Source organism: Quercus lobata, chromosome 4 (assembly GCF_001633185.2).
Source record: "Quercus lobata isolate SW786 chromosome 4, ValleyOak3.0 Primary Assembly, whole genome shotgun sequence".
Lineage (NCBI taxonomy): Eukaryota > Viridiplantae > Streptophyta > Magnoliopsida > Fagales > Fagaceae > Quercus > Quercus lobata.
In genome coordinates, this window is record NC_044907.1 from 3,599,505 (window position 1) to 3,625,383 (window position 25,879).

At 32.5% G+C, this 25,879-nt stretch overlaps 1 protein-coding gene and 1 pseudogene across 1 annotated transcript; both read right to left on the reverse strand.

Moving 5' to 3' along the window:
- Nucleotides 1–1,617: 1,617 nt before the first annotated feature.
- LOC115984303 (AAA-ATPase ASD, mitochondrial-like) lies at nucleotides 1,618–3,526 on the reverse strand. Its single transcript, XM_031107275.1, is given in 2 exon segments — nucleotides 1,618–3,163; nucleotides 3,166–3,526. Coding segments are annotated over 2 exon segments (1,578 nt in total). The 5' UTR covers nucleotides 3,422–3,526; the 3' UTR covers nucleotides 1,618–1,841.
- Nucleotides 3,527–10,417: 6,891 nt separating this feature from the next.
- LOC115984405 lies at nucleotides 10,418–22,936 on the reverse strand (annotated as a pseudogene).
- Nucleotides 22,937–25,879: the final 2,943 nt, after the last annotated feature.

The following is a 25,879-nucleotide window of genomic DNA, read 5'->3' on the forward strand; positions in this document are numbered from 1 at the left end:
TGGCACATAAAGTGTGTTAGCAGTAGGTAGTCCAAGAATACAAGGTAGGGAAAAAAAGGGACAAAACCGATAAAATATAAATAAATATTTAATCACAGAATAAACTTTCAAGGTTGCAATACACTCCTAACAAAAACACCACTATACAGCAATCAAAAAGCTGCAGTTGCATTTGCCACTCTTCTCACCTGTTGAAGAATCAGTGGTCACAGGAGCATCTCCTTCAGACTTAAATTTTGATCTTTCTGCAGCTTGGGTCTTCTCCCATAAAGCAAACGTTCATATTAAAAATGGAACATATAAAACAAGTTCCAAAGTGTAGTTAATATCAGAATGTCATTACTTACCTGGCAAAAGGCAGTAATTAATTCTGGTCTCAAGATACAGAATCTGGATCCAGGTCCAGTATAGTTTGCATCGTGAGGAGTTACTCTCATGAAAAAAAACATAAACAAGTGCACATGCTTTATAAATATAAATAAGCATGTTATTTAACAGTTGTGGCACCATCATGAATAAAGTCAGAAACTAGGAGCATAGAAACAGAGATTTACTACTATATAGCTAATAAAATGTCAATATTTAAATCATCAAGCTAGCTAGCTAGCTAAAATAATGTTTAGGAAAATGGGTGCTTAAAGTGCTGGGTACAGGAGTTAAGCATATTTAACTAAGAATTTTTAACAAAATTTAGTTATATATAAAGAAATCCAAGCACTGAGAAGAAGAACGTAAGCAAGTAGTTAGGTTTGTATGACTAATAGACCAATCCAATAGAGTAATCACCTGTCATCACTACCAACAATACCCTTGCATTCCACTGGGGCAGCTAATTTGAAAACATTTCCAGATCCATCTAGGACAGTGTGTTCCTTCAAATGAAGGCGCTTAGCAGCCTCAAGAACCTAAGGATAATAAAAGCTTAGCACTTCTGACAAGGAAACTCATTTCACAATTCACGTAGACAAACCCAGAAAGAAAGATCAAACTGGAATCTTCATTGAAATAACATATTCTTATAAAGCATACCAATTTCATTTACACCATAAATGAAAATTATATATTATTTTTATAGGTTTTTTTTTTGGTTCCTACAAGTGCTTATATCCTTTCTTGTTGATAAGAATGTCAATAGAGTAAGAGTTGGCTGCAACAGGAAAACACAAGCATGAAAGAGAAAGCAATCCCAGTATTTTAACAAATACCTTTACACAAAATATGTGCTATATCATAAAAACACTTTAAGAATAAATGATGTATCAAATACAGTACAGATCTTATTTTTAATAATGGGCTACAGGCCATAGCTCAACTGGCACTTCTGTCTCCCACAATAATAATGAGATCAGAGTTTAAGAACCATTGGGTGCATGTGTAACTTAATAATAATAAAAAAAATTTGACTTCTATTTTGGCTGTGTTTTATTTTTTTATATTCAAAAAATAATTAGGAGCCTAGAACACTACTACAATCTACAAATACTTGGCGTTGCTTTGACTTCTCAAAAAAAAAAAAAAAAAAAAACATGAACAGTATGGTAAAGGTGATGAGTCCCGCTTGATTCATATCTTATCGGAACAGAGTAGTTCTTATTGAATCTTATAGGAACAGAGTAGTTCTTATTGAATCTTATAGGAACAGAGTAATTCTTATTAAACAAACTAAAAGCATACAAACATCTACACACTACCGCCTAGTAGATTAGTAGTTCTAACCACCATAGTACTATTACACATCTTTTCACATTCTTCAAGCATCAACATAGCATATGATGGCTTTTAATATGCATAATGCAGAGCACACAGGAACAAATTCAGTCATAATTGTATCCTAGTTTACTTCAGGCGGTGACTCCTTTTTCTTTCACCTCTTTACCCAATGTCTTGTCATCTTTCACAACATCAAAACCATTCTCTTTGACATCTTTAGCTAAAGACTCATCAACTTTCGCCTCTTCTTGAGTAGCTTCTTGCTTCTCTTTCTCTTCTTTCTCTGCCTTTAACCGTGCCTCTTCCTCAGCCTTCTTTGTTGCTTCCTCTTTGGCCGTCTTAATAGCTTCAATCAATTTCTTTAAACAAGTCTCAGCATCTTCATTCTGTGACTTAGGCATCAAATTCTCAGCAACATCAGCAGGAGTCATATCGGTTTCCTCCAACAAATGGTCAATGGTCGCAAACAATTCATGTGAGTCAACATCCAAATAATTCTTGGCAAGAACCTTGAATGCATCAAAGCCACAATAGGACATTTCTATGTGCATGTCCATACGTCCCCTCCTAATGAGAGCCGGATCAAGCTTTTCCACATAATTAGTGGTGAAAACAATGATCCTCTCTCCCCCACAAGCTGACCAAAGCCCATCTATAAAATTCAACAAACCAGAGAGAGTGACCTTACTACTACTTTCTTCTTCTCCTTTGGCCATTTTACTAGCGGGGTCCTTCTTTTCTTCATCCTTCTCTTGCTCCTTTTTCTTTTTTCGTTGACCCGTAAGATCAAGTGAGCAATCAATATCTTCAATCACAATAATAGACTTACTTGTCGTCTCGATCAAAAGCCTCCTCAGCTCCGTGTTGTCCTTAACCGTCGTCAATTCAAGATCATAGATATCATAGTTCAAGTAGTTAGCCATAGCAGCAATCATGCTAGACTTACCAGTTCCGGGAGGACCATAGAGAAGATAGCCACGCTTCCAGGCCTTGCCAATCTTAGCATAATACTCTTTTCCCTCCCTGAACTTAATAAGGTCATTGATGATTTCTTCCTTTTTCTTCGAGTCCATGGCCAAAGTGTCAAAACTTGCTGGGTGCTCAAAAGTGACATGGCTCCATTTGGTTGATCTGTAGCCACCCCAATTCTGACTAGGATTGTTGATGCACAGCTTCCTTTGTCGATTTCTCACCGTTATTGCTTTTCCTTCTTGCAGGACATGATTGATGTATTTCCCACAGAGAGTTTCTCGGTGAGATTTATGGAAAGTGAGCTTGTAATACCTCTTCTCCTCCATCTCTGGGTAGAAAGAAAATGACTGTGTTCTTGGGGGGATTTTCTTTACACCCCACCAAACCTTCATGCCTTCAAATTCATCTGTAACTTCTTCGTTCTCGTCCATGCTCAGTTGTACAGGTTGACTGCTGTCTTTGACAACTACTGCTTTAAGATTTTAGCTTCGCTGGAGGACTTGCTACTGAGGTATGTTTCAATGGCAGCATAGGCTTCACTGCGCTTAAGATACTCGCCAGTGAATTCAGGGAACTTAATTTGGATATAAGGGTACACGAAACTAGTCAATTTCTTAGCATGACTTAGGATTAGGCTACGAAGATGTTGAGGGAAATATTTGTCAAAAATGGCCCAAAGAAACATTGCGGTTGCAATCAGTGAGCCTAGTTGAGACCATGTTTCCCCCATCATCATCATTTTTCTCTTCTGAAACCTTTTATGAGAGTTGTCAGAAGAAAACGTTTGCTGATGAAAGAACAACTCCGAGCTACGTTATATATAGAAATTAAATTGTACTGCTAGCTGTTATTTCTTGTTGAGTAAAAAATAGAATTCCTTATTTATTTATTTATTTGATTTGTCAATAAAATTCTTGTGTGCTAAGCTTTAGAAATTGACAGTGATTTAAAGCCAAAACTTTTAACAAAAAAATGATTTTAAACGGCATCCATCCAGAGATTTTAATACACTATGCTGTAGCACCAGGATAAAAAGACCTGGTTTTTAAGATCTTAAACCAGAAATGTAGGGGGTAGACACCATACAGAGAATGAGAAATGGGCCGTGCGAAAAGAACAAAAGCATGAGCACAGTAATTTACCCAAACTCCTGACATGTATGATAGGAAATATTTAGACAAAGCAGAGAATAGCATGAGAAAGCACCAAGCATAAGAAGGAAAATGCATAAATGTAAGACATCATATACCATAAATATGCAATTTAACTAGTCTTAAAGCTATCGTCCATCCTTCAGAACATGTGCTCAACATAAATTTTTTTTATCTTTTTTTTTTTTTTAACATTAAGGAATAGCATAAAAATGGACAATCATTTTTTTTTTTTTAAAGAATGGGCAATCATATTACAAAAGGACAACACCCCTAATTTTCACCGCAATTTTTTTTTTTTATAAAGAATGGGCAATCATATTGCAAAAGGACAACACCTGCACCATCATGTATATCTTGAGTTTCAGCTTTGAACATATGTCGTAAAGATGTTCACCTGAAGTGACAAGTCAGCATGAAGTGAAAAATGTTTGTTTTTATTATTATTATTATTTATTTATTTCTTGCTTGCCCCAACAAGAGCCTTGTGTAAATGTTAGGGATAGGTTGTCAAAACAATCATTAAAAAAAATAATAATTAAAAAAAAAAATTTGGTCGCATTTCAATCATCTGATTTTGAATTAACTTGCATCTCAGGGATACACATTTCCTATAATTCTGAATTATTTGTGGGGACTTATATTTCTTATTGCATTCTTTGTATTTGAAGAGTTATTTGTGGATGAGTAGTGTGTTGGTTTCTTTATATGCATGTTTGTGATAAAGTTGACATTTTTTTACAGGAAACTCGGCAATATTGTCTCGACAACTATGATATGTACTAAATATTTTTATTGTTTCTTGTTTATTGCTACGGGATGTGGATGGTTAGATCTTTTAGATAAGAATCTTTATGACTTTGATTTCAAATTTGAATTCTATTTTGAATTTAAACTTTCTTTTGGAAGGAAATACTAAATTAAAAGGGTGGAATAAATTCAAATTACATTTCCTAAATAAGTTGGGTCATTATCATTAATAAATTTAATGCCAAAAGATTTTCTCTTAAAAGTTAAATTTGAACTTGAATAAAATTTGACAAGTGAAAAAGTGTCGTAAATATTGAGATTTGGTGATTTAGTCAAGTTTTCAAATTGGAAAGATATTTGGTAATAATGCCAATGTTATAGAAAATATCACAAAAATAGCAAAAGACCCAAAAATAGGAAAATACTGAGAAAAAAGGAAACCCGACTCGAGACCCGGAAAACCGACCCGATAATTTCAGCAACATCTGGGGCTGGTCAATCACCTATACGGGTGGGTTTTTGTGTCGGGTTGCAGGTAATTCTAAACCCGACCCGACCCGACCCGCTATTTGCTCAGACCCAAAATTATCCAATGTCCTTGTAGAGACAAATATTCGAATTTAGAAGGCTTGCCTGAAGATTGATGGCCTCCATTAGTGGGTGAGAACCAAGACAAAATTTAAACCAATCCCGATTGGGTTTCAATACCCAGAATCAAATACACTGTAAAAATTATTGGAAGAAAAAGAAAATGCGAGCAGAGTGTAACAATGAAAGAGAATTGAAAAGTGTAAACTCATCTTATTGGTTATTGAATTCATACCTCAGATTCTGTATTTACAAGAACTAAGTAACAAACTCAGCTTTCAGAACTGCATGAATTAGTAATTGCCACAGAGTATTGATCAGTTGAGAGGGAGCAATATGTTGTCATTGCAATCAAATAAAACAACAAGACAAAAGACCAATGGCAAAATTTTTATTAAATTATAAACCAATCCCAATGACCAAATTTCTGCTAACTGTGGTTCTATATATCATTTGTCTAAAGTAACTTTTAATTTTTATCTTGTTTGTTTGTTTGGTTTTTTTTATTTTTTTATTTTTTTTTATTTTTATTTTTTATTTTTTATATTGCAGGAAATTTTGGGAGGAACCATCCAAGTCCCAAATCTCACAGGAGATGTAGTCCTTAATGGGAAAATTTCATTTATGACGTTTTCTCTGTTGGGGCTCTGTCATTTCATTTTCAATTTACTAATGCAGCTCATGAGACTTGATTTTCGGACTTGACCCCCACAATGGAAAATGTTAACGAATGCCCTAAGGGCATTTGTTAGTAAACTATTTTAAGAAAAAATTTATGGGAAAAGATAAAAATAAAATAAAATAATTAATATTTTGACAGTTTTTTTCTATTTCTCATAATAGTCATTTCAAAACTCCCCTAAAATGGTTTGTTAATAATTGTTTTAAGGACATTCGTTAACTTGGCCCAATGTTTTGTACTAGATGACTACTTGTTCATACTATTTTGTATTTTGTGTTTTGCATGAGAAGACCTATACTCAACAAAAGACCAAAGACTTGGAATCAATTGTGCTTTCCCAACTTGTATTTAGTGCCTTGTTGGAAAGGGTATCATAGTGATTAGTGAACACTAGCTCATGATATTTGAGAAGATGCACACTCAAGATGAGGCCAAAAACTTCAGTTTCAAATTTCAATATGGGAAGCACCAAACATTTCATTTGGGATGTCATACTTGTATTGGACATTTGACATGCCTAAGCCATTTCTACTTGGGCATTTTTTAAATTAAAAACAAAAATGCAAAATGCAGTTGGGACACAAAAACAAAAAGAATTGAATACTCTTTCAAAGTAGAATCATAATCTATCTTCTTGAATACAGTGCTAATCTCAATAAATTCATAAATATATACTAAATCAAAACATATCTATATGAAGATACTTTGCAAGCAAACAAAATATCAATAAAAATGCTTAATTTGTTATATATTTAACATTATATAAAATATAAGTGCTTAATAATATATAGAAAATATAAATAAAAATGTATTGTATTTTATAATTTTTTATAGGCTTGTCCTGCGGTACTCATGTCTTATTTTTTAAGAAAAATTATGTGCTATTGTGTCATTCCCATACATGTGCTTCTTAAGTTTCAATGGTGCTTTAATTTCATGGGAAAAGTTTCATAGCGATGACTAGTCCATAGCATTGGTATTTTAAACTTTGCATCATTTGAGAATGCCCTAAGTCAAGAAGATGCCAAAAACTTTGGTTTCAATGGTTTAGAGTTTTTGCATTATTTGAGAAGATGCACACTCAAGAAGAGGCCGGAAACTTTGATTTCAATATTACTTTCACGGAAAATGTTTTGTACATAGTGATGACTAGCCCATAGCATTGGCATTATCACTCATGTGATTTGTTTTCTTTCATCTGTAATTTTGCAGCTATGTCCTACACAAGAAGAGGCCCAAGTCTTTGGTTTGAATGGTACTATCTTCGAAAATGTAGTTGTGACAAGTCTATTGGTGCCAGCTTTGAATTAATTGACAATACCTAAACTCAAGAAAATTAAGGCCAAAGACTTTTGGGCAATTGTGAAGACTTGGACTCAACTAAATGCCAAGGACTTAGGTCTCAACAAACCAACTACCTTTATAAATTCGTATCTAGTGCTTTCTTGGAAAGTGTTTCATAGTAAATGCTAGTCGATATCATATTATGAATTCTGAACATAGACCACAGGAGTTGAAGACTTTGACGTACATTATATCTTTACACCAACCACCATGGAATTTGCCTTTCAATAAAAAATAAAAGGTGGAAAAAAAAATTATTCATTTTCATTGTGAAAAGGAAAAAGACTAAAAGCATATGTGCTCTCACCAAAGAGGTGAAAATGCTATGACTATTTAAAAAAAAAAAAATAGGGATGTATCTTCAATGTGAAAAAATAAAAAATATTGGCGTAATGAGCCTGGTCCACCCTTGGGCAAAGGCCACTTAAGCCATTGCCTAGGGCTGCAAAAATTTTAAATTATAATTATTTTTATAATTAAAAAAAAAATGTGAGTTTCGTCACTTCAAGAAGGCCTCTAAAATGGTGGGATTAATAAAAGCCCAATTCATTTGAAATCCTGAATTTTTTAACAAAAATAAAATTACATGAATGCATTAAATTATCATTAAAGTTAATTTTTTATAACGACTTGAGATTTCAATTTTTTATGTCTCTCTTCCACACAATGGATTGTGTCATCCAATCTTTCACATGACCACACACAAAATGATATCTCTCTCAATACCAAAATCAAATTTGGAAATTAGATTTCAATTTTCTTTCACTGTGTATCACTTTATTTAAGGTAAATTAAAAATCATTTAAAAAATATGTTAAAGGTAGATGTTAGAAAACTTAAATTTAAAAATATAATTAGTAATTTTGTATATCAAAAAGCGAGAAAATGAAATTAAAAGCAAAGTTAAAATATAAAATTTAATAATGATATTTAAATAAATTAATAGAGGTCATCACAAAAGGAAAATACCCTGGATTTTCAAATTTTAAAAAATTGCTAGCAAATGTGGCTTTAGTTTCTTCCCACAAAGCATCTGTAAGAAATTTTTAATTTTTTTAAATGATGAAGCCTCATCATATTTGCTAAACAGGATTATTCTAAATTCAAACACTCATTAATTAAAATTTTAAAATCCATCAATCACACTTATTACCACATTAATTTATAAAAGTTTATGTAGTAAAATGTGTAATATTTTTAATATTTTCCAAAGAAAAGGGAAATCCTAAAAACCCAAGGAAAAAAATCATAAATGTGGTAGACATTAGATAGCAGCGTAAGAAATACACCTTTTAGATTGCACAATTTTTTCACTTGTATTGTGATCAAGGATAATGATAGCCTTACATTGTGTGTGTGTTGAAAGACTTTCCAAGAAAGCAATAAATATAATTTAAGAAAGGATAATTGTTGCTTTCTTCAACTGTCATGATCCAAGTTATCTCAAATAATTCAAAATTCATAATACTAGTGATATAGACTAGTATTCACTATGAAAGAGTTTCCAAAAAGGCACTAGATATGATTTATAAAATAATTGGTGCTTTGTTCAATTGTCATGGTGTAAGTTATCTCAAATAATGCAAAGTTCATAATTATACTAGTGATATAGACTAAATTTATTATGAAATTTTTTTTCAAGAAGGCAATAAATACGAGTAAAGAGATGACAATTGGTGTTTTTGTCTTTTGTTGAGTCTAGGTCTCCTCAAACAATGTCAATGGCATGGGCAACCCATCACAACGAAACATTTTCCAAGAACATAATACTTATTAGGATAGAATTTTCCTTATGACCAAGAGTTTACATAGACAACTAATTTTATAAAGGGAAATGCTAACAAGTGCCCTAATTAATAAAAATTTGTCAATTCAATTCTTGTAAAAAAAAAAAAGTGAAAATTGTTGTGTTTGTATTTTGAAGTATTGCTCATTATGAATTGTGTATTATTTGAGATAATTATATTGACCATGACAACTAAAAGCTTCTTGTCCATTGTATCTTCCACCCACCACCATGAGTGTTTTTTTTTTTTCACTAAAAAAAGAGGTAGAAGAAATTTTTTTCATTTTCATTGAGGAAAGAAAAAAAAAATACTGGAACGGACTAGTTTATGTGCTTTTTACCAGTGAGGTTTTTTTTTTTTTTAGTAACAAAGGACAAGAGGTGAGATTGGCCCAACATGATAACAACTGAGCCAAATTTATATCTCTTTATAGAAAAGGGAGAGAGTAATGCTAAAGATACCATAAATTTTATTATATTGTTTTTATAAAATGATGTGTTATTTATCACAAAAAAAATATATATATATATGTATCAAATATTCATATATTATGTTTTAAAAATCTATTAATCACATTCGTTTATTGTGTATAGTAAAATATGTAGTATCTTTAACATTTTCCAAAAAAAAAACCCAAAAAGTCAAGGAAAAAAAAAATCGTTTGTTTGATATTAAATAGCATATATGAAATACACCATATTGATTGCACAAGACCATCCTTCATATATGAGAGAAGTTATCATATTAGATCGTCTTGTAGAGTATCCCCTCTCATATTTGGAGGCCTCTACACATTTATGAGACCTATGTATTGTAAGAGAACACACCATGAAACAATATTCTCATAAGGTTCTGCATTATGGCATCAAATTGTGCATCTCCCTCAAAAGTAACATGGCATAACCCTTTATTTTCATCTTTTAAAACTGCTAGCAATGCGAGTAGCTTCCACCAACACAGTATCTCTAGGATTTTTTTTTTTTTTTTTTTTTAATGACGAAACCTAATCATGTTTGCTAATTGAGACTATTCTTTATTTATTACTGCCTATGAATGTGACTTTTGCTAATGGTTGGAATGAATGATACGAATGTGATAGTTGTTGGTTTGGATGAGCGCTACAATAGGATTTGAAAGTTGCCTATTGAACTTATGCCATATTTTGGAATAAGGTAACTTGTTTTTAGTGCTTTAGAGTACCACGTCAATATTAGTTGAGTAAAATTTTCCAATGAATGGAGGATTTTCTTCATCAAAACAATGACTGCTAAAACTATACAAAACAAAGAATTAGAAAGAGAGTTGATTCTCAAACAAAGGAAATAAGCTCATCTCATTTTTGAGGGAAATTAACACACTGTTTTGCATATTAAACATTGAAATGCTTTCACATGATGCTCCGAGATTGCTCAAAATTTAATTAAAAATCAAAAGATAGGAAAACTAACTAGTTCATTCTTCAGTCAGAACCTAGAAGAATATATTTAATCTGTTGGCATGAGAGATTGCTAGCATGATCTCTGGAGTATATGATCCTGATTATTGGTTAAAACGAAAAGGAATACCTATCGGTCAACGCGCACATCTCAATACCCTTTATAGCTTCTGAGAACCATGGATAAACGGGATTGTTCATCACTCAAACAGACAAAACAAAAGGCTCTGATGCCATATTGGAAATCATTCCAAATCTCATAAATAAATAAGCGGTTTCCTTATCGATCAGCATAATCTCAACTGTGCAACAATTCAAGCTGCAGCTTTGGCTTTTGCTTTTTGTTTCTTGGCATCTAATGATGCTAAGCCTATGCCCAATCCAACAGGAGCCTGATCTTCTTGCCCTGATGTCAATTCATCATTTTTGGAATCCACTAGGCTATTTGAAGGATGGCCATTGGCTTGCTTCTTCACTCCATCAATTTCCCCACCTTCTGCCGCATCAGGGGTCATACCTGAATTGATAATATTGAGGAGTTGAGTAAGTGGTGGCGAAGCTTGTACCAGAACGCCATGTGGACGTATCAAGAGGCCCCTAGCTGCAGCTTTTTTTCTGACTTCAGCTGCTAGACAGGCAGCTCTTTCATCAACTCCCCTCCCTTGAGGAGGATTGTCACCAATTATCGCAACATTAAGAGATTTATTGACAGAAGTGCCTGAACTCCCAGACCCTCCAGCTGTTGCAGCAGCTTGGAATGCCTGTATTAAGTCAGGATGGGCCTGTCGTGCAACATCAAACATCAAATGAGAAATCCTAAGTACCCACCAAAAAAGAAATAATATATCTTTTAGGCAAGTTAGGACAGCTCCAAGCAAGAAACAAGCATCTGATTGATACCTAGAAGCGTTTTCAGTTCTCAATTTTTCTTTTTGATAATTCAATACTTGGGGGTGGGGGAATATGAACCTTGGACGTCTCCGTTAAAAACACTAGAAGGTACCAGTTGAGCTACAAGGCTCTTCACAGTTCCTACTTTTTCTTTTTTTCTTTGGCCAAATACACTGTTAGTCCCTAAACTTTAGTCCATGAACAATTTTGTTCCTAAAGTTTTAAGTGCTAGCTTTTAGTCCCTAACAAACTTGGCGAGATCCTTTTTAGTCCCTAGAAAGCTTAAAGTTTAAAAGTGATCACTTTTAGTTCATAATGTATCTAATTGAGTGATGACATGTCAGTTTTTAATTTGGTCGCATCATCTGAGTAAAAGTGACTATTTTTAAACTACAGGGACTAAAATTTCTTGGGCACTAGACTTATAAATTAAAAATTAAAATTTTTTTGTGTGCTAAACTTTAGGGATTGACTGTGTATTTAAAGCCTTTTTCTTTTAACAAAAAATATAATTTGAAAAGGCATCCATCAAGGGATTTTAATACTCTATGCTGTAGTACCAGGCTAAAAAAACCTGGGTTTTAAGAACTCAAACCAGAAATGTAGGGGTTGTAGACACCATACAGAGAATGAGATGCCGTGCAAAAAAGGACAAAAGCATGAGCACAGGGAAGCATTTATATCTATCAAGCAGAACCGGTTCTGAGATCTGATCCCCTCCCTTTCATCTTGGATAAAGATGAAAATGTCCACAATAAATAAGCAAAAAGAGGAATCCAAAAGTACCTTTAAAATATCAATAGCTTTTTGAGCAGAAGCTGCATTCAAAGCTTGGCCTTTTTGCTTTTGTGCATACATCTGTCAAACAAGGTTCACAAAATTCAGAAACCAAAAGGGAATACAGAATCTCATTAAGAACACAAAACAACTGTCCAAAAAAATCTATCACAAGTTCACATCTACTCAAGCAGATCATATATTACCTGTAACTCACGCATCTTAAATGTTTTCATCCAGTTTTGGGAGTCACGTGTCCTCCTCACCAAGTTTTTTGACAAGTATTTCATAGGTTTTCTTCTCATGCTGGCATGCCAAAGGCAAAAATTAGTGAATTATAATTAATTGTATCCCAATTATACAAATTAAATTTTACTAAGGCACATACCTGGTGAGAAAGCTTGAAGGCACTCATACAATTGAAAGCAATGGCAAGAGCATGATAGCATACAGAAGTTTGGATATGTTCCTCGCCTAGAAGCCTTTCATTTTTTTTCAAAGTTTCTTGCAGATAACGAAGAGCTGTGTTCATATTTCCAATGTCTTGGTACATCATTGCAACATTTATAAAAGTTGCAGCAACATCAGGGTGATCTGGGCCTGATGGCAAGCTTAGCAAGAGCAATGCCCGAGACATGTGCCGTAATGCAAGTTCTGTTTGGTTAAGTCCATGGTAGAAAAGAGCCATATTGCCATAACTGCAGTGAACCAAGAATTAGATCTCTATGTGACTCTGTAAGAGAGGGTTGCTTGGACACTAAAAAGAAAACAAAAATTTTCTCCTGTTATACACAGAAATAGAAACATATCTTCTTCTTCTTCTTTTTTTTTTTTTTTGTTTTTTTTGTTTTCAATAAGTAATAGATAGAAACAAATCTATTACATGTTACACATGATTTTTATAACTCACTCTGAAAACCGCATCCACTTTTGATTTCATTATATGAGAATTCTTATTTTTATTGGTAAATTATGTACGCATAAAGTGTCAGTGCATTAAAACAAAAGAAAAGAAAAGAAGAGCATGCCTGTGAGCAGTGTCAGGGTGGTCCAAACCTAGGCACCGTTCATTTATTATCAGTTCCTTGTGCTGTTGCATTATCGCACCAGCCATGTCTCCTGCATGATACAAAACCATGGCCAGATACCTGAAAAGTTAAGAAAGGGAACACCGGTCAGGCTCAAGCAAATCATAAACAAATTTTCATATTGATCTGCTTTACTCTTGTAAGTGCAGATCACTGAATCGAAAATCAATCTTATAACCAAATAATAGCTAATTTAAAGATGCATAATCAGTCATGTCTTGCAGGGGAACATTAGTGCCTGACAGCTATGATCAAAATCAAAGTACAAGATGCATAAATTTTTATATCACTAAGGTCAACCAAACAATATTAGCAACAAATATGCAAAATCGTTTTAGTTGAGATGTCTACCGACAGCAATTAGTAACTTCCCGATGAATTGGACCAGTAACCTGCAACACAATTAAAAAATAAATTTATAAACCATACTAAAGGAATTCAAAGAGGGCAAATAATGGAATAACATACCTGCTGAAGTATTGAAAATGCCTCAGAAAATAATGTGTAGGCTTCACTAAGCATTCCCTGGAACAAAGAGTCACATGACTAAATACCATATCTTTCCATATAAGAATCAATCAATCATCATCATATCATCATATATTACTAAAAGCTGAAGTGTAGCATTTAATATTGCTAGCTCCCATTAATCCACGTCAGCAGCCATGTCATTATCAATTTTTTATACAATTTTTTAACATTTAAAGTGAATTAAAAACTCTATTATATTACAATCAAAATATCATATTTAATTTATCTTATTTTTAATTATTCTTATTTATTATTAAATTTTCAATTCCATTTTAACTTTTCATATCCCCACTACTCTCTACCTTAACTTTCTTCAACCTTTCTCATTCCATTTCAACTTTTCATATCCCCACTACTCTCAATATTAATATTATTCTATCTTTTTATCTTCCTTTATTTTTTACTCTTCTTATTCTTATCCTCATGCTATAAAATTGTCATTCTCCCTCTTATTCCATGCATAATTTCTATTTTTCCACACACAAAAGCCCCTCTCTCTCTCTCTCTCTATATATATATATATATATATATAGTTTCCTTCAATTTTTGGTATATATATATATACATATATATATATTTTTTAATTTTAGTGTAACAGGTTGACCATCAAAACATACTAATGCAGTATTGAAAGCTCCACCAAATGCATCGCAGAAATCAGTTTTAGACTACTAGAAGTCAGTTAGTTTGCTAAAATTGGAATTGACAGGTAATCCAGCTTGATATGATTTAGTTTTATATTTTATGTTGTTATCTTTTTTATTCTCATTGGTTGTTAAATGTTATATTATTGCATTATAAAGATAGTATATAAAAATATAATATTATTTTATTACATAGCATAACTAAAATAATATGGTGTTTATTGCTATACATTTCATTTTTATTATTTTATTCTCATCTTATTTTATTCAACATTTAAATTTAGCAACATCCTCCATATCATAATTATTTATATTTTGTCTCATTTTTTTAAAAATTAAACGTATAATATTTTATTCAATAAATAAAAATTGTTCTTATAAAGTCTTCCCATGAAATGTTACAATGCATCAATGGAAAAATGAAATACAAAACAAATATCAATTTAGAAACACTCAATTTAAAAAAAAAAAAAAGAATAAACAATTTTCTTATAAAGTATTCCCATAAAACGTTACAATGCATTAATAGAAAAAGAGAATACAAAACACATGCTATTTTAGAAACACTAAAATAATAATAATAATAATAATAATAATATCAAACCAAACATATCATAAAATAATAAACTAATAGTTATGGATGTACTAACTTCATGGCAGCAAAATGGAGTAAAATAAAAATAAAAATAAACGTTACAATATGCATATTTAGGGTCCGTTTGGATACAGCTGAAAACTGAAAACTGAAACTGAAAACTGAAAACACTGTAGCGAAATAATTTTTAAATGTGTGAATAGTATCGTGGGACCCATTTTTAATGAAAAAGTTGCTGAAAAGTGAAATTTGTGGGGTCCGTGAACAGTACACGATGTGCTGTGATTGGTCCAAAAAAATTTGAAAAGTCAAAGTTTGCGGCTACTGTTCATTGAACAGTGCATGAACAGTAGCCGCAAACCCAAAACGCGTGAAAAAAAAAATAAAAAAAAAATAAAATAAAAATGAAAAACGCAGACGCAGGATTGGGCGAAAACGCCCAATCCAAACGCACTCTTAGTACATTAGAATTATCATCAAATTTGGGAAAACAATAGGATGTTAATAAAGAGGGAGAGAAAGAGATTAGTAAAAGAAATCAAACGTCAATTAAATAAATTAATTAGTAACCGTTAATTGGAAAACAAAGAGACTGACGGCTAAAGGAGTAAAAATTTAATTAAAGATGACCCTATGAATGTTATTATAAACTTTACAATGCAAATAAATAAATCGTTAAATTCACTTAATTAAATCATATAATCAACAATTAAATAAAATAATACAAAATTTAAACTTGAAACTAATCAAACTTTAATCTAGAAAATCATATTTATTTTCAAAACTAAAAGGAAAACATTCTTCAGTAATAATAGAAATATATAAGAAATAAAGATGAAAATTTTCAAAATCTTTTTTTTTTTTTGACATTTCATTTAACATTATTTAAAAATAATAAAATATAAAAAAAGTCCTTAAATGCTTATATTCTTCACACACCATGACTTTTAAAATCTAATGAAAGGTTCGAAGAATTTAACTCTCAATTAATGCCTCTATTATGAAAATCAACAGCCAGTAAAATATGATAATAGTAAGAAATGTTATAAATGAGAACATGAAAAAACTAATTAGTCACTATTATTATGGAATAGATGTCTTTTTTTATGCATCTAAGAAAATGAAATGTATAAGGTTTACTTACTAAGGTATATGTAAAGATTCACGTTAAAAAAATATGTAAAGGTTTTTTGGAAAAAAAAAAAGTAGATGTAAGGTTTTTATTAACTTAAAAGACAATGAAAAACCAATTTTTAATTACTACAACCGTTGCTACTCTATAAATCACACACAACACTATATTAAATATCCTAAATAATATAGTTAGGCCCTCTTGGATATACACCACCATATTCAACTTATAAATTACAACTCAAATCAATCATACAATTACACAATCAAAGCATAAACATGTAACATGTATTACCTTCTGAATTATTGCTTGAAATTTTCACAATTATTGAAAAAGAATCTCCAAATTTAATTTTTAGAAAACATCAAGACAAGGTGAATTTATTCTTTTTAACTTCCATAGAAAAAAAATATTACACACATTATTTCAACCCTTATGGAAAAGAAGGTTTACATGTAGCATGCAAAACGTGTTTAATTGACTTAGAGATGTAAAAATTAGTCAACCAACTATGGTAGAATTAAGGTTTCAAATTTTAAATATAACAATTCTACAATAATAAAAAATTATTTTGTGATAAATATGATTATGAAATGCATTACTTTTCATCAAATTAGTTCAAATTACAAAATAATAATAATAATAATGAGATCACCATAAAAAATAATCACGTGCAACACGCGGATCTGTGACTAGTATGAAATAAAAAGTCATCACGACAATCACTCAGCAGAAGTTTTAATCTTCTGCAATAGGTATCATGTGTGAGTTTTCATGAAATCTATCTAGACTGGTTCTACCTAGTGTACGTTTTATCTTAACAGATGCCCCAGAAAAACTCTTTTAAACATTCAAATAACTCCAAAATAACAGTATATGCTTTTTCAATAGTAAATAATAGCTTAAAACCAATGTTGATTCAATTTTAAACCAATTTCACCAAGCATTATTATAATCAAGATGAATATCACAATTGCCCCCAAATTTGTGATCCTAAATTATGTTTGGGATTGTAAGTTTTTTTTATGATTAATGTGGCATTCTGTTGACTAGACAATACATATTCATGTAAGGATATCAACAATAGAGCAAAGCACAACTCATACCTCAGCCAATTGGATTTTACCCGTTTCCACAAGATCCTTGGCTTCTGAACATAAGGGAACTGAATGTTTCACTACAGGTTGGAGATTCATGATGTCGGACATTTGGAAAGGTGCTGCAGAGTTAAAATCATATATGCGAGCTGCAATAGTTATGCCTACCTGTAAAGAAAACAATATTCAAGCAAGTTGTATGCTATTTCAAAAGCTTAAGCTATAGAAATATTAACATGAGATACATGATTAGTTTCATTAAGGCAGATAAATTTTAGCACTTGAACTAACCGGAATTGAGCAGGGTTGCAAAACAGGAAACTCACATATACAAACTAAATCAAATTAAGCAATCCCAGGACCCAACATATTAAGAATTTTGGTGGTTGTACTCAGGTTCCATGAACTAATCTTATTCCACAAGTACTTATCAAAATAGGCAGTGTATACCAAGAAAAACATATTAGAAAAGTGCTATTTCAACGTGTTGGACAATAGCTAGTTTGGCAAGTGTGGTATAAGTTTTCCAAATTCTGGAAGTGAAATTTCCATCTAATACTTGGGTTTAAAATGAATTTTGAAGCTGAGTAATCGTGGTAGACAAACTGTGGCAATGAAGGAACAAATAACATCATTGTTCACACAGGTAACGTGGGAACCAAAATGGCAAAATATTTACCTCCATTTCTGTTGTTGTGACTATACATATTGTGACTGAAATAGCATATTCTGGGACTCTAAGCACAGTAATTTACCCCTATGATATATAGTAGTTGCTTATGTTCAGATATTAACAAATCAATACTCGTGGAACATAATTTAAGGCATAATAACACGTCCAACTATAAAAGACCCGAACTCCTGACAAGTGTAATAGGAAATATCTAGACAAAGCAGACAATAGCACGAGAAAGCGCCAAGCATAAGAAGGAAAATGCATAAATGTAAGACATCATATACCATAAATATGCAATTGAACTAATCTTAAAACTATTGTCCATCCTTCAGAGAATGTGCTCAACATAATTTTTTTTTTTTTTAAACATTAGGCAATAGTAGCATAAGAATGGAAAATCATTTTTTTTTATAAAGAATGGGCAACCATATTACAAAAGGACAACACCCCTAATTTTCACCGCAATATATTGTGGCATTATGAAATTCAAATGGGTATCAATTTGAGAAGATGAACTTATAATTACCTTCTGGCAAAGATTCCGTATAACAGAAACTCTAGCAACTCGAACTACAACTATGAGAAAATATATTTCAAACATATACCAACACACATTAGACATGAATCATGGAAGGAAGAAAGAATGCACTTGAGGATCCCATATGATACAGATTAGTCCATTTTATTTTCTACAGCATCAAAAGGAAAAGGACCAATCTAAAATGTGATCCCATTTCAGAATATGACCCCTTGACGTCAGATGATGTACTATTGGAAAAAAAAAAAAAAATCACAGTAAAAGATCTCCCAATTGCACAAGTTTTTTAACTGAGCATAGAAAAAAAAAAGTAATCATAATAATCACCTAATTAAATTTTTTTTGATATAGCCTAAGAAATCTACTCAGATGCAACCCAAAAAATATATATATATATATATATATATATATTTTTTAAATACTTTTTGCAAGAAATGACTCCTTCAACCTTCTAGAAATATCCAGAGTCCTTGCAGAGACTTCATAAAAACTGATACCTGATATTTGAGTTTAGCAAATTCTTGTTTGTCTGACCATAGAGTTTCTGAGCTAACATTCATAAATGACAATTGATTCTTCCTTCCAGACGTCCCACCTTTAAACCTTCCTTGCCCCTTAGAAGGCTTTCTTGAAGATTGATGGCCTCCATCAAGAACAGCCTTGGCTCTTGCTAAAATAATATGAAACATAAAGAACAGCCTTGGCTCAAGATTTCTCCATCAAGAGTAAAATTTCATGTTACCATTTCCATTTAAGAAAATTGAGTGAATTTAGTAAAGATTTTAGATTCTAAACATCATTTAATATTTTAAGAAAAAATTTAAACTTTCTTCTGAAGAAAAAGATGCAACTTAATTGCTTTGATTGTTGTACAATTACAATGACAGACCACAAACTGAGGGAATATATGGCTTCAAGAGTTAGCTCACAAAAAGCTCAAAGCTAAAAAGCAGTAAAAGCCAAAAAAAAAAAAAAAAAACCATAAGAAATCCTGAAACTATTGATCCATGTGACACATACCTTTTTGTGGGTTCTGGACTGCATATTGTTGGCAGCAACTTTTGAGCCAACAGCTTGAATACTTCCAAAAAAGCAGTTGAAGAAATGTGATATAGCTGGCGCAATATCATGATCCTCTATATCTCTCAAAACATCCCGCTCAAGATGGAGTCGGTTTAATCAAACTAGGAAGGGAAGAGTGGATGTGAACAGGAAATGTGTTTCCACATGCATGTGTGCAAGCTATGCCAGACTGCCCTCTTGTAGGCAAAGTTGATGGTGTCTATCTCTAACACCAACAGCAGGAAAAAGACGTCACATTTTACAATTGACATAGTAACATGCAACACCTCTTTGCAAATTATTGTGGTGAAACTGTGGAATTAATTGAAACAATGTATACGTTTTGTAACATCATTTATAATGTAGAAGCTGCTTAGATTATGCTCATCACCTTGAGGATGTGCTTTGCAGACCTAACAACAATCTCATTAGAGCAAAGATCCAACAAATGAGGTAAATGATTTGTCCCATCAGCCACCTGTAGCAAAGCCCCAGACATGTCAAAAGCAATACAATCATTTGCAGAAAGATGGAAAAGTTACGAACATGATAGCTTTAACACAAATAATAAATTTCAATTCAGGCATTGATTTACATATATTTCCCATAGTTATATGCTAATATTTAAACATTCACAAACGCTTACTTTTCCAATATAGCGAACATTAATTCCATGAGCATGGGGTGCTTCAGTTAACGTTTCTCCATCCATAGGTGAAACTTCAAGCGTGCAAAGATCTTGTCCAAACTTTGGAAGCACAACATTCGTAAGATATGAACTCACTTTCCTTACATTCGTAAGATATGATCAAAAACATATCAGATATTTCTTTTCAAGATTTTATTTTCTGGCTGAATATTAGCAAATTTAGAATCCAATAAACTTGACAAACAATATTAATAGGTTCAAACTTGCCTCTTGACTCCCGGATAACTTAAATTCAGTTAGGACATTAGGGTTGAAAAGAATGTCCTCATGTGGTTCAGTTTCAGCTTGGGAAGAAGCACAATCCTTAACATTCTCATCCCTCCCTTCTTTCGTTACATCCTATGAATAGAAACAGAAAGAACCACATATTGTAGATTACTAAGAGGAAATTCAGGGCACAAACTATTTCTTATTATAATATATAGCGAACAGAAATTGAAATGGTCTTACATGATGATAGTAACATAAACATGTGATTTATAGTTTCATGCCCAAATCCGAGTAAATACACAATTCCTCAAATGAAAATATACCCCCACAACTACTGCACCCACCAGATTTTTTTCCCTTAATTAATTTTAACAAAATATAAAAATATATACTCCAATTCAACATTGGAATTTGCTAATTCTATAGGCCCATAAATATCCCATTCACTAAACACTCTAGTAAACTAGAAATAATGACACAAGAAACGGACCATAGGCATGATGGAGGTGCTACTCCAAAACCATATCCACAAAAAAATAAATAATAAAAGGGAGAGAAAGAGAGCGAGAACACACAGAGTTACGATTTCAAGTATGGCAACCTTTACTGCAAGAAATAGGCAAATTGCTAAAATTGACTACAATGGGGGTAAGTGTATAACTCAATTTGTTGCTTCAACTATAGCAGCTATATTCACACCAAAGCAGCTTCTAGAAACACAAACATGACAGATTCTGCTAATTCAAGGGCATTGAGATATTGTCATTTAATAAACACGCATGCATTACACACAAAGAAAAAGTTCAAATCACTACTAATTCCATTGTGAATCATACCGCAACATATATAATTGGCACATAAAGTGAGTTAGCAGTAGGTAGTCCAAGAATACAAGGTAGGGAAAAAAAGGGACAAAACCGATAAAATATAAATAAATATTTAATCACAGAATAAACTATCAAAGATGCAATACACTCCTAACAAAAATACCACTATACAGCAATCAAAAGTTGCAGTTGCATTTGCCACTCTTCTCACTTGTTCGTTAACACCTGCAACTGTTGAAGAATCAGTGGTCACATGAGCATCTCCTTCAGACTTAAATTTTGATCTTTCTGCAGCTTGGGCCTTCTCCCATAAAGCAAACGTTTATATTAAAAATGGAACATATAAAACAAGTTCCAAAGCGTAGTTAATATCAGAATGTCATTACTTACCTGGCAAAAGGCAGTAATTAGTTCGAGTCTCAAAAATTGCTAATAATAAATAACAGGCCATGTAACTAATGTTACTGTAAAAAATATTTGCCAACGAGTCCATCAATAAAATTAATAATAATAAGTTTTTTTTTTTTTTTTTTTTTTTTTTTTTTTTTTTTTTTTTTACAGTGTTTATATCCTTTGTTGTCGATAAGAATGTCAATAGAGTTGGCTGCAACAGAAGATGTAACTAAGACTTTATGTGAGAGAGAGAGCTGGGAATAGGAAAATACAAGCATGAAAGAGAAAGCAATCCCAGTATTTTAACAAATACCTTGGCAGAAAATATGTGTTATATCATAAAAACACTTAAAGAATAAATGATATATCAAATACAGTACAGATCTTATTTTTAATAATGAGCTATAGGCCATAGCTTGACTGGCACTTCTGTCTCCCACAATAATTAGTTGGATTGTGAGATCGTGAGTTTAAGAACCATTGGGTGCATGTGTAACTTAAAAATAAAATAAAAAATTTGACTTCTATTTTGGCAGTATTTTATTTTTCTATATTCAAAAAATAATCAGAAGCCTAAAACAGTACTACAATCTACAAATACTTGGCGCTGCTTTGACTTCTCATCTGTTCTTTTTATATAAAAAAAAAAAAAGCGTGAACAGTATGGTAAAGGTGATGAGTCCCGCTTGATTCATATCTTATCGGAGCAGAGTAGTTCTTATTGAATCTTATAGGAACAGAGTAATTCTTATTAAACAAACTAAAAACATACAAACATCTACACACTACAGTCTAGTAGACCAGTAGTTCTAACCACCATATTACTATTACACATCTGTTCACATTCTTCAAGCATCAATATAGCATATGATGGCTTTTAATATGCATAGTGCAGAGCACACAAGAACAAATTCAGTCATAATTGTATCCTAGTTTACTTCAGGCGGTGACTCCATTTTCTTTCACCTCTTCACCCAATGTCTTATCATCTTTCACAACATCAACACCATTCTCTTTGACATCTTTAGCTAAAGACTCATCAACTTTCACATCTTCTTGAGTAGCTTCTTGCTTCTCTTTCTCTTCTTTCTCTGCCTTTAACCGTGCCTCTTCCCCAGCCTTCTTTTTTGCTTCCTCTTTGGCCGTCTCAGTAGCTTCAATCAATTTCTTTAAACAAGTCTCAGCATCTTCATTCTGTGACTTAGGCATCAAATTCTCAGCAACATCAGCAGGAGTCATATCGGTTTCCTCCAACAAATGGTCAATGGTCGCAAACAATTCATGTGAGTCAACATCCAAATAATTCTTGGCAAGAACCTTGAATGCATCAAAGCCACAATAGGACATTTCTATGTGCATGTTCTTGGGGGGATTTCCTTTGTACCCCACCAAACCTTCATGCCTTCAAATTCATCTGTTACTTCTTCGTTCTTGTCCATGCTCAGTTGTACAGGTTGACTACTGTCTTTGACAACTACTGCTTTAAGATTTTTAGCTTCGCTGGAGGACTTGCTACTGAGGTATGTTTCAATAGCAGCATAGGCTTCACTGCGCTTAAGATACTCGCTAGTGAATTCAGGGAACTTAATTTGGATATAAGGGTACACGAAACTAGTCAATTTCTTAGTATGACTTAGGCTTAGGCTACGAAGATGGTGAGGGAAATATTTGTCAAACATGGCCCAAAGAAACATTGCGGTCACAATCAGTGAGCCTAGTTGAGACCATGTTTCCCCCATCATCATCATTTTTCTCTTCTGAAACCTTTTATGAGAGTTGTTAGAAGAAAACGTTTGTTGATGAAAGAACAACTCCGAGCTACGTTATATATAGAAATTAAATTGTACTGCTAGCTGTTATTTCTTGTTGAGTAAGAAAGCAATATATATATATATATATATATATATATTGCCTGTTGAACTTAAGTCATATTTTGGAATGAGGTGTGTGTTTTGCATTATTTGTGAAGGCCTAGACTCAACAAAAGAACAAAGACTTGGAATCAATTGTGCTTTCCCAACTTGTGTTTAGAGTTTAGTGCCTTGTTGGGATTTGGGAAGGGTTTCATAGTGAGCATTAGTTCATGATATAATGAGTTTTGCATTATTTGCGAAGATCCACTCTCAAGAAGAGGCCAGAAACTTTGATTTCAATTGTGCATTCATGGAAAATAATTCATAGTAATGACTAGATCATAGCATTGGTGTTATGAGCTTTGCATTATTTGAGAATACCTAAACTCAAGAAGGTGCCAAAGACTTTCGTGTCAATGGTTTGGAGTTTTGCATTATTTGAGAAGACGAACACTCAAGTAGAGGCTGAAAACTTTGGTTTCAGTAGTGCTTTCAAAAAAAATGTTTCGTAGTGATGACTAGCCCATGGCATTGGTGTTTTCCTATTTCATATGTAATGCGTTCTAGTAAAATGTTTCGTAGCGATGACTAGTGACCGTTCTTTTGTATTATTTGAGGAGACCTAGACTCAACAAAAGGCCAAAGACCTATCCAGTGCTTTCTAGGAAACTATTTCGTATTAAATACTAATCTAGCTATAGCACTAATATTATAAACTTTGTATTATTTGAGATAACCTAAACCATGACAATTGAAGACTTCGTGTGATTATACCAAAAAGAAAAAGAAAAAGAAGACTTTGTGTGATCTTGTCCACCATATCTTTCTACCCACCACTATGAAAGTTCTTTTTATTAATTTTTTCCTAAGACTCATATTTGATAGTCCCCATGATAGTCCCTCTCATATTTGATAGTCCCCACCTATAAGACTCACATGTTGTTAGAGGAACATACCATGACACAATTTATTTTTCTTAGTTTAGTTTGTAACTCTCATATGTTCATTTGTACTGAAGTGAAATGCATGGTTTTAAAAACCGAACCGGTCATAGAACCGTTTTTTTTTTTAATTTCCGGTTGGACCCCGGTTTTTGGCCGGTTTTCCGGTTGTTGACCGGTTATTGACCGGTTTTGGAGCTTTTAACCGGACCGGATGGGCTCCCGGTTCCCGGTTGAACCGGTCGGACCGGCCGGTCCGGTCCGATTTTAAAACAGTGGTGAAATGTCACAATGCTCATAGCAAATTCCGACACATGCTTACAAATCTATATAGGTTTCCTTTTGTAATCTTCATGGGATCAAATATTTAAGTTACGATAGCAAGTAAAATAAAATCTCGAAGAAGCAATTTAAATTATTTAATGCCTAGTCAACAGTTATAACTAATGATGAAGGAAGCACCTTATGAGAATTTCCATTTTCAAGATGCAAGATATTTCTTGAGTTTTAACCGAAACCCTCACCATTAAATCACATCTAGAATAGCAACACAAAACAAACTCAATCATAGATCAATACTATATCATCTATTGGAGCTTTGTCATATACAATCTTAGCATGCAAGGAATTCATGCAGCCTAAGCCAAAAGCAAATGCATATATAGGTATTCTCTAGATGGAAGAGAGAACATTCTTAACCTTTGGTAAAAATAAAGATGATTTGATAGTAATTCTAATTTGTTCTGCTTCTATTGGATTTGTTTAGGAGAATTACTGCAGAAGGAAGTGTTAGAATTGTGTGGTTAAATGTTAAATTACCGATTGTCCCTAAAGTTTAAGCAATTAGAATATGGTAAATTTATTCATTTAACCACAACAGTTTGATTAGTATATCAAAGAGTAAAAATGCACCTTAAAATTGGGATTTCATTGAACAATGAAATCTGAAGCTGTATACCTACCATTCCCTCACCATAATGACAAGTCCAACTTAACATGAAGATGCATTCAATCAAAGCATTCCAGACTTGATGCAAATAGATTTTGTCTAAACAGCACGAATTGATTACCCTTAAATATGCATGACAAAAAAAAAAAAATCCTATCAAACTTAGAAAAAGGAAACAACTAGCAAACAATAAAAATTTGAAGCATTTTGCCCTGCTTCATTTGCAATGGGGGAAACTGTTTTGAAGCACCATAAAGCCCTGGTCTTTTCTGGCACACATCATTTTGAAAGCAAACCCATAAAAGTCATATGGAAAAAGATAATACCACATTAAAAGCATGTTGTTTTACATAAGAAAAGAAAATAAACTCACCTCATTTTAGAGGGAAATTAACGCTTTTTTATATATCAAATATTGAAATGTTTTGACATGGTACTCCAAAATTGGCTCAAATTTAAAAGTAGATGTTAGAAAAACATAAATTTAGAAACATAGTAATTTTGTATATAAAAAAGCAAGAAAAATGAAATTAAAAAAAAAATAGAG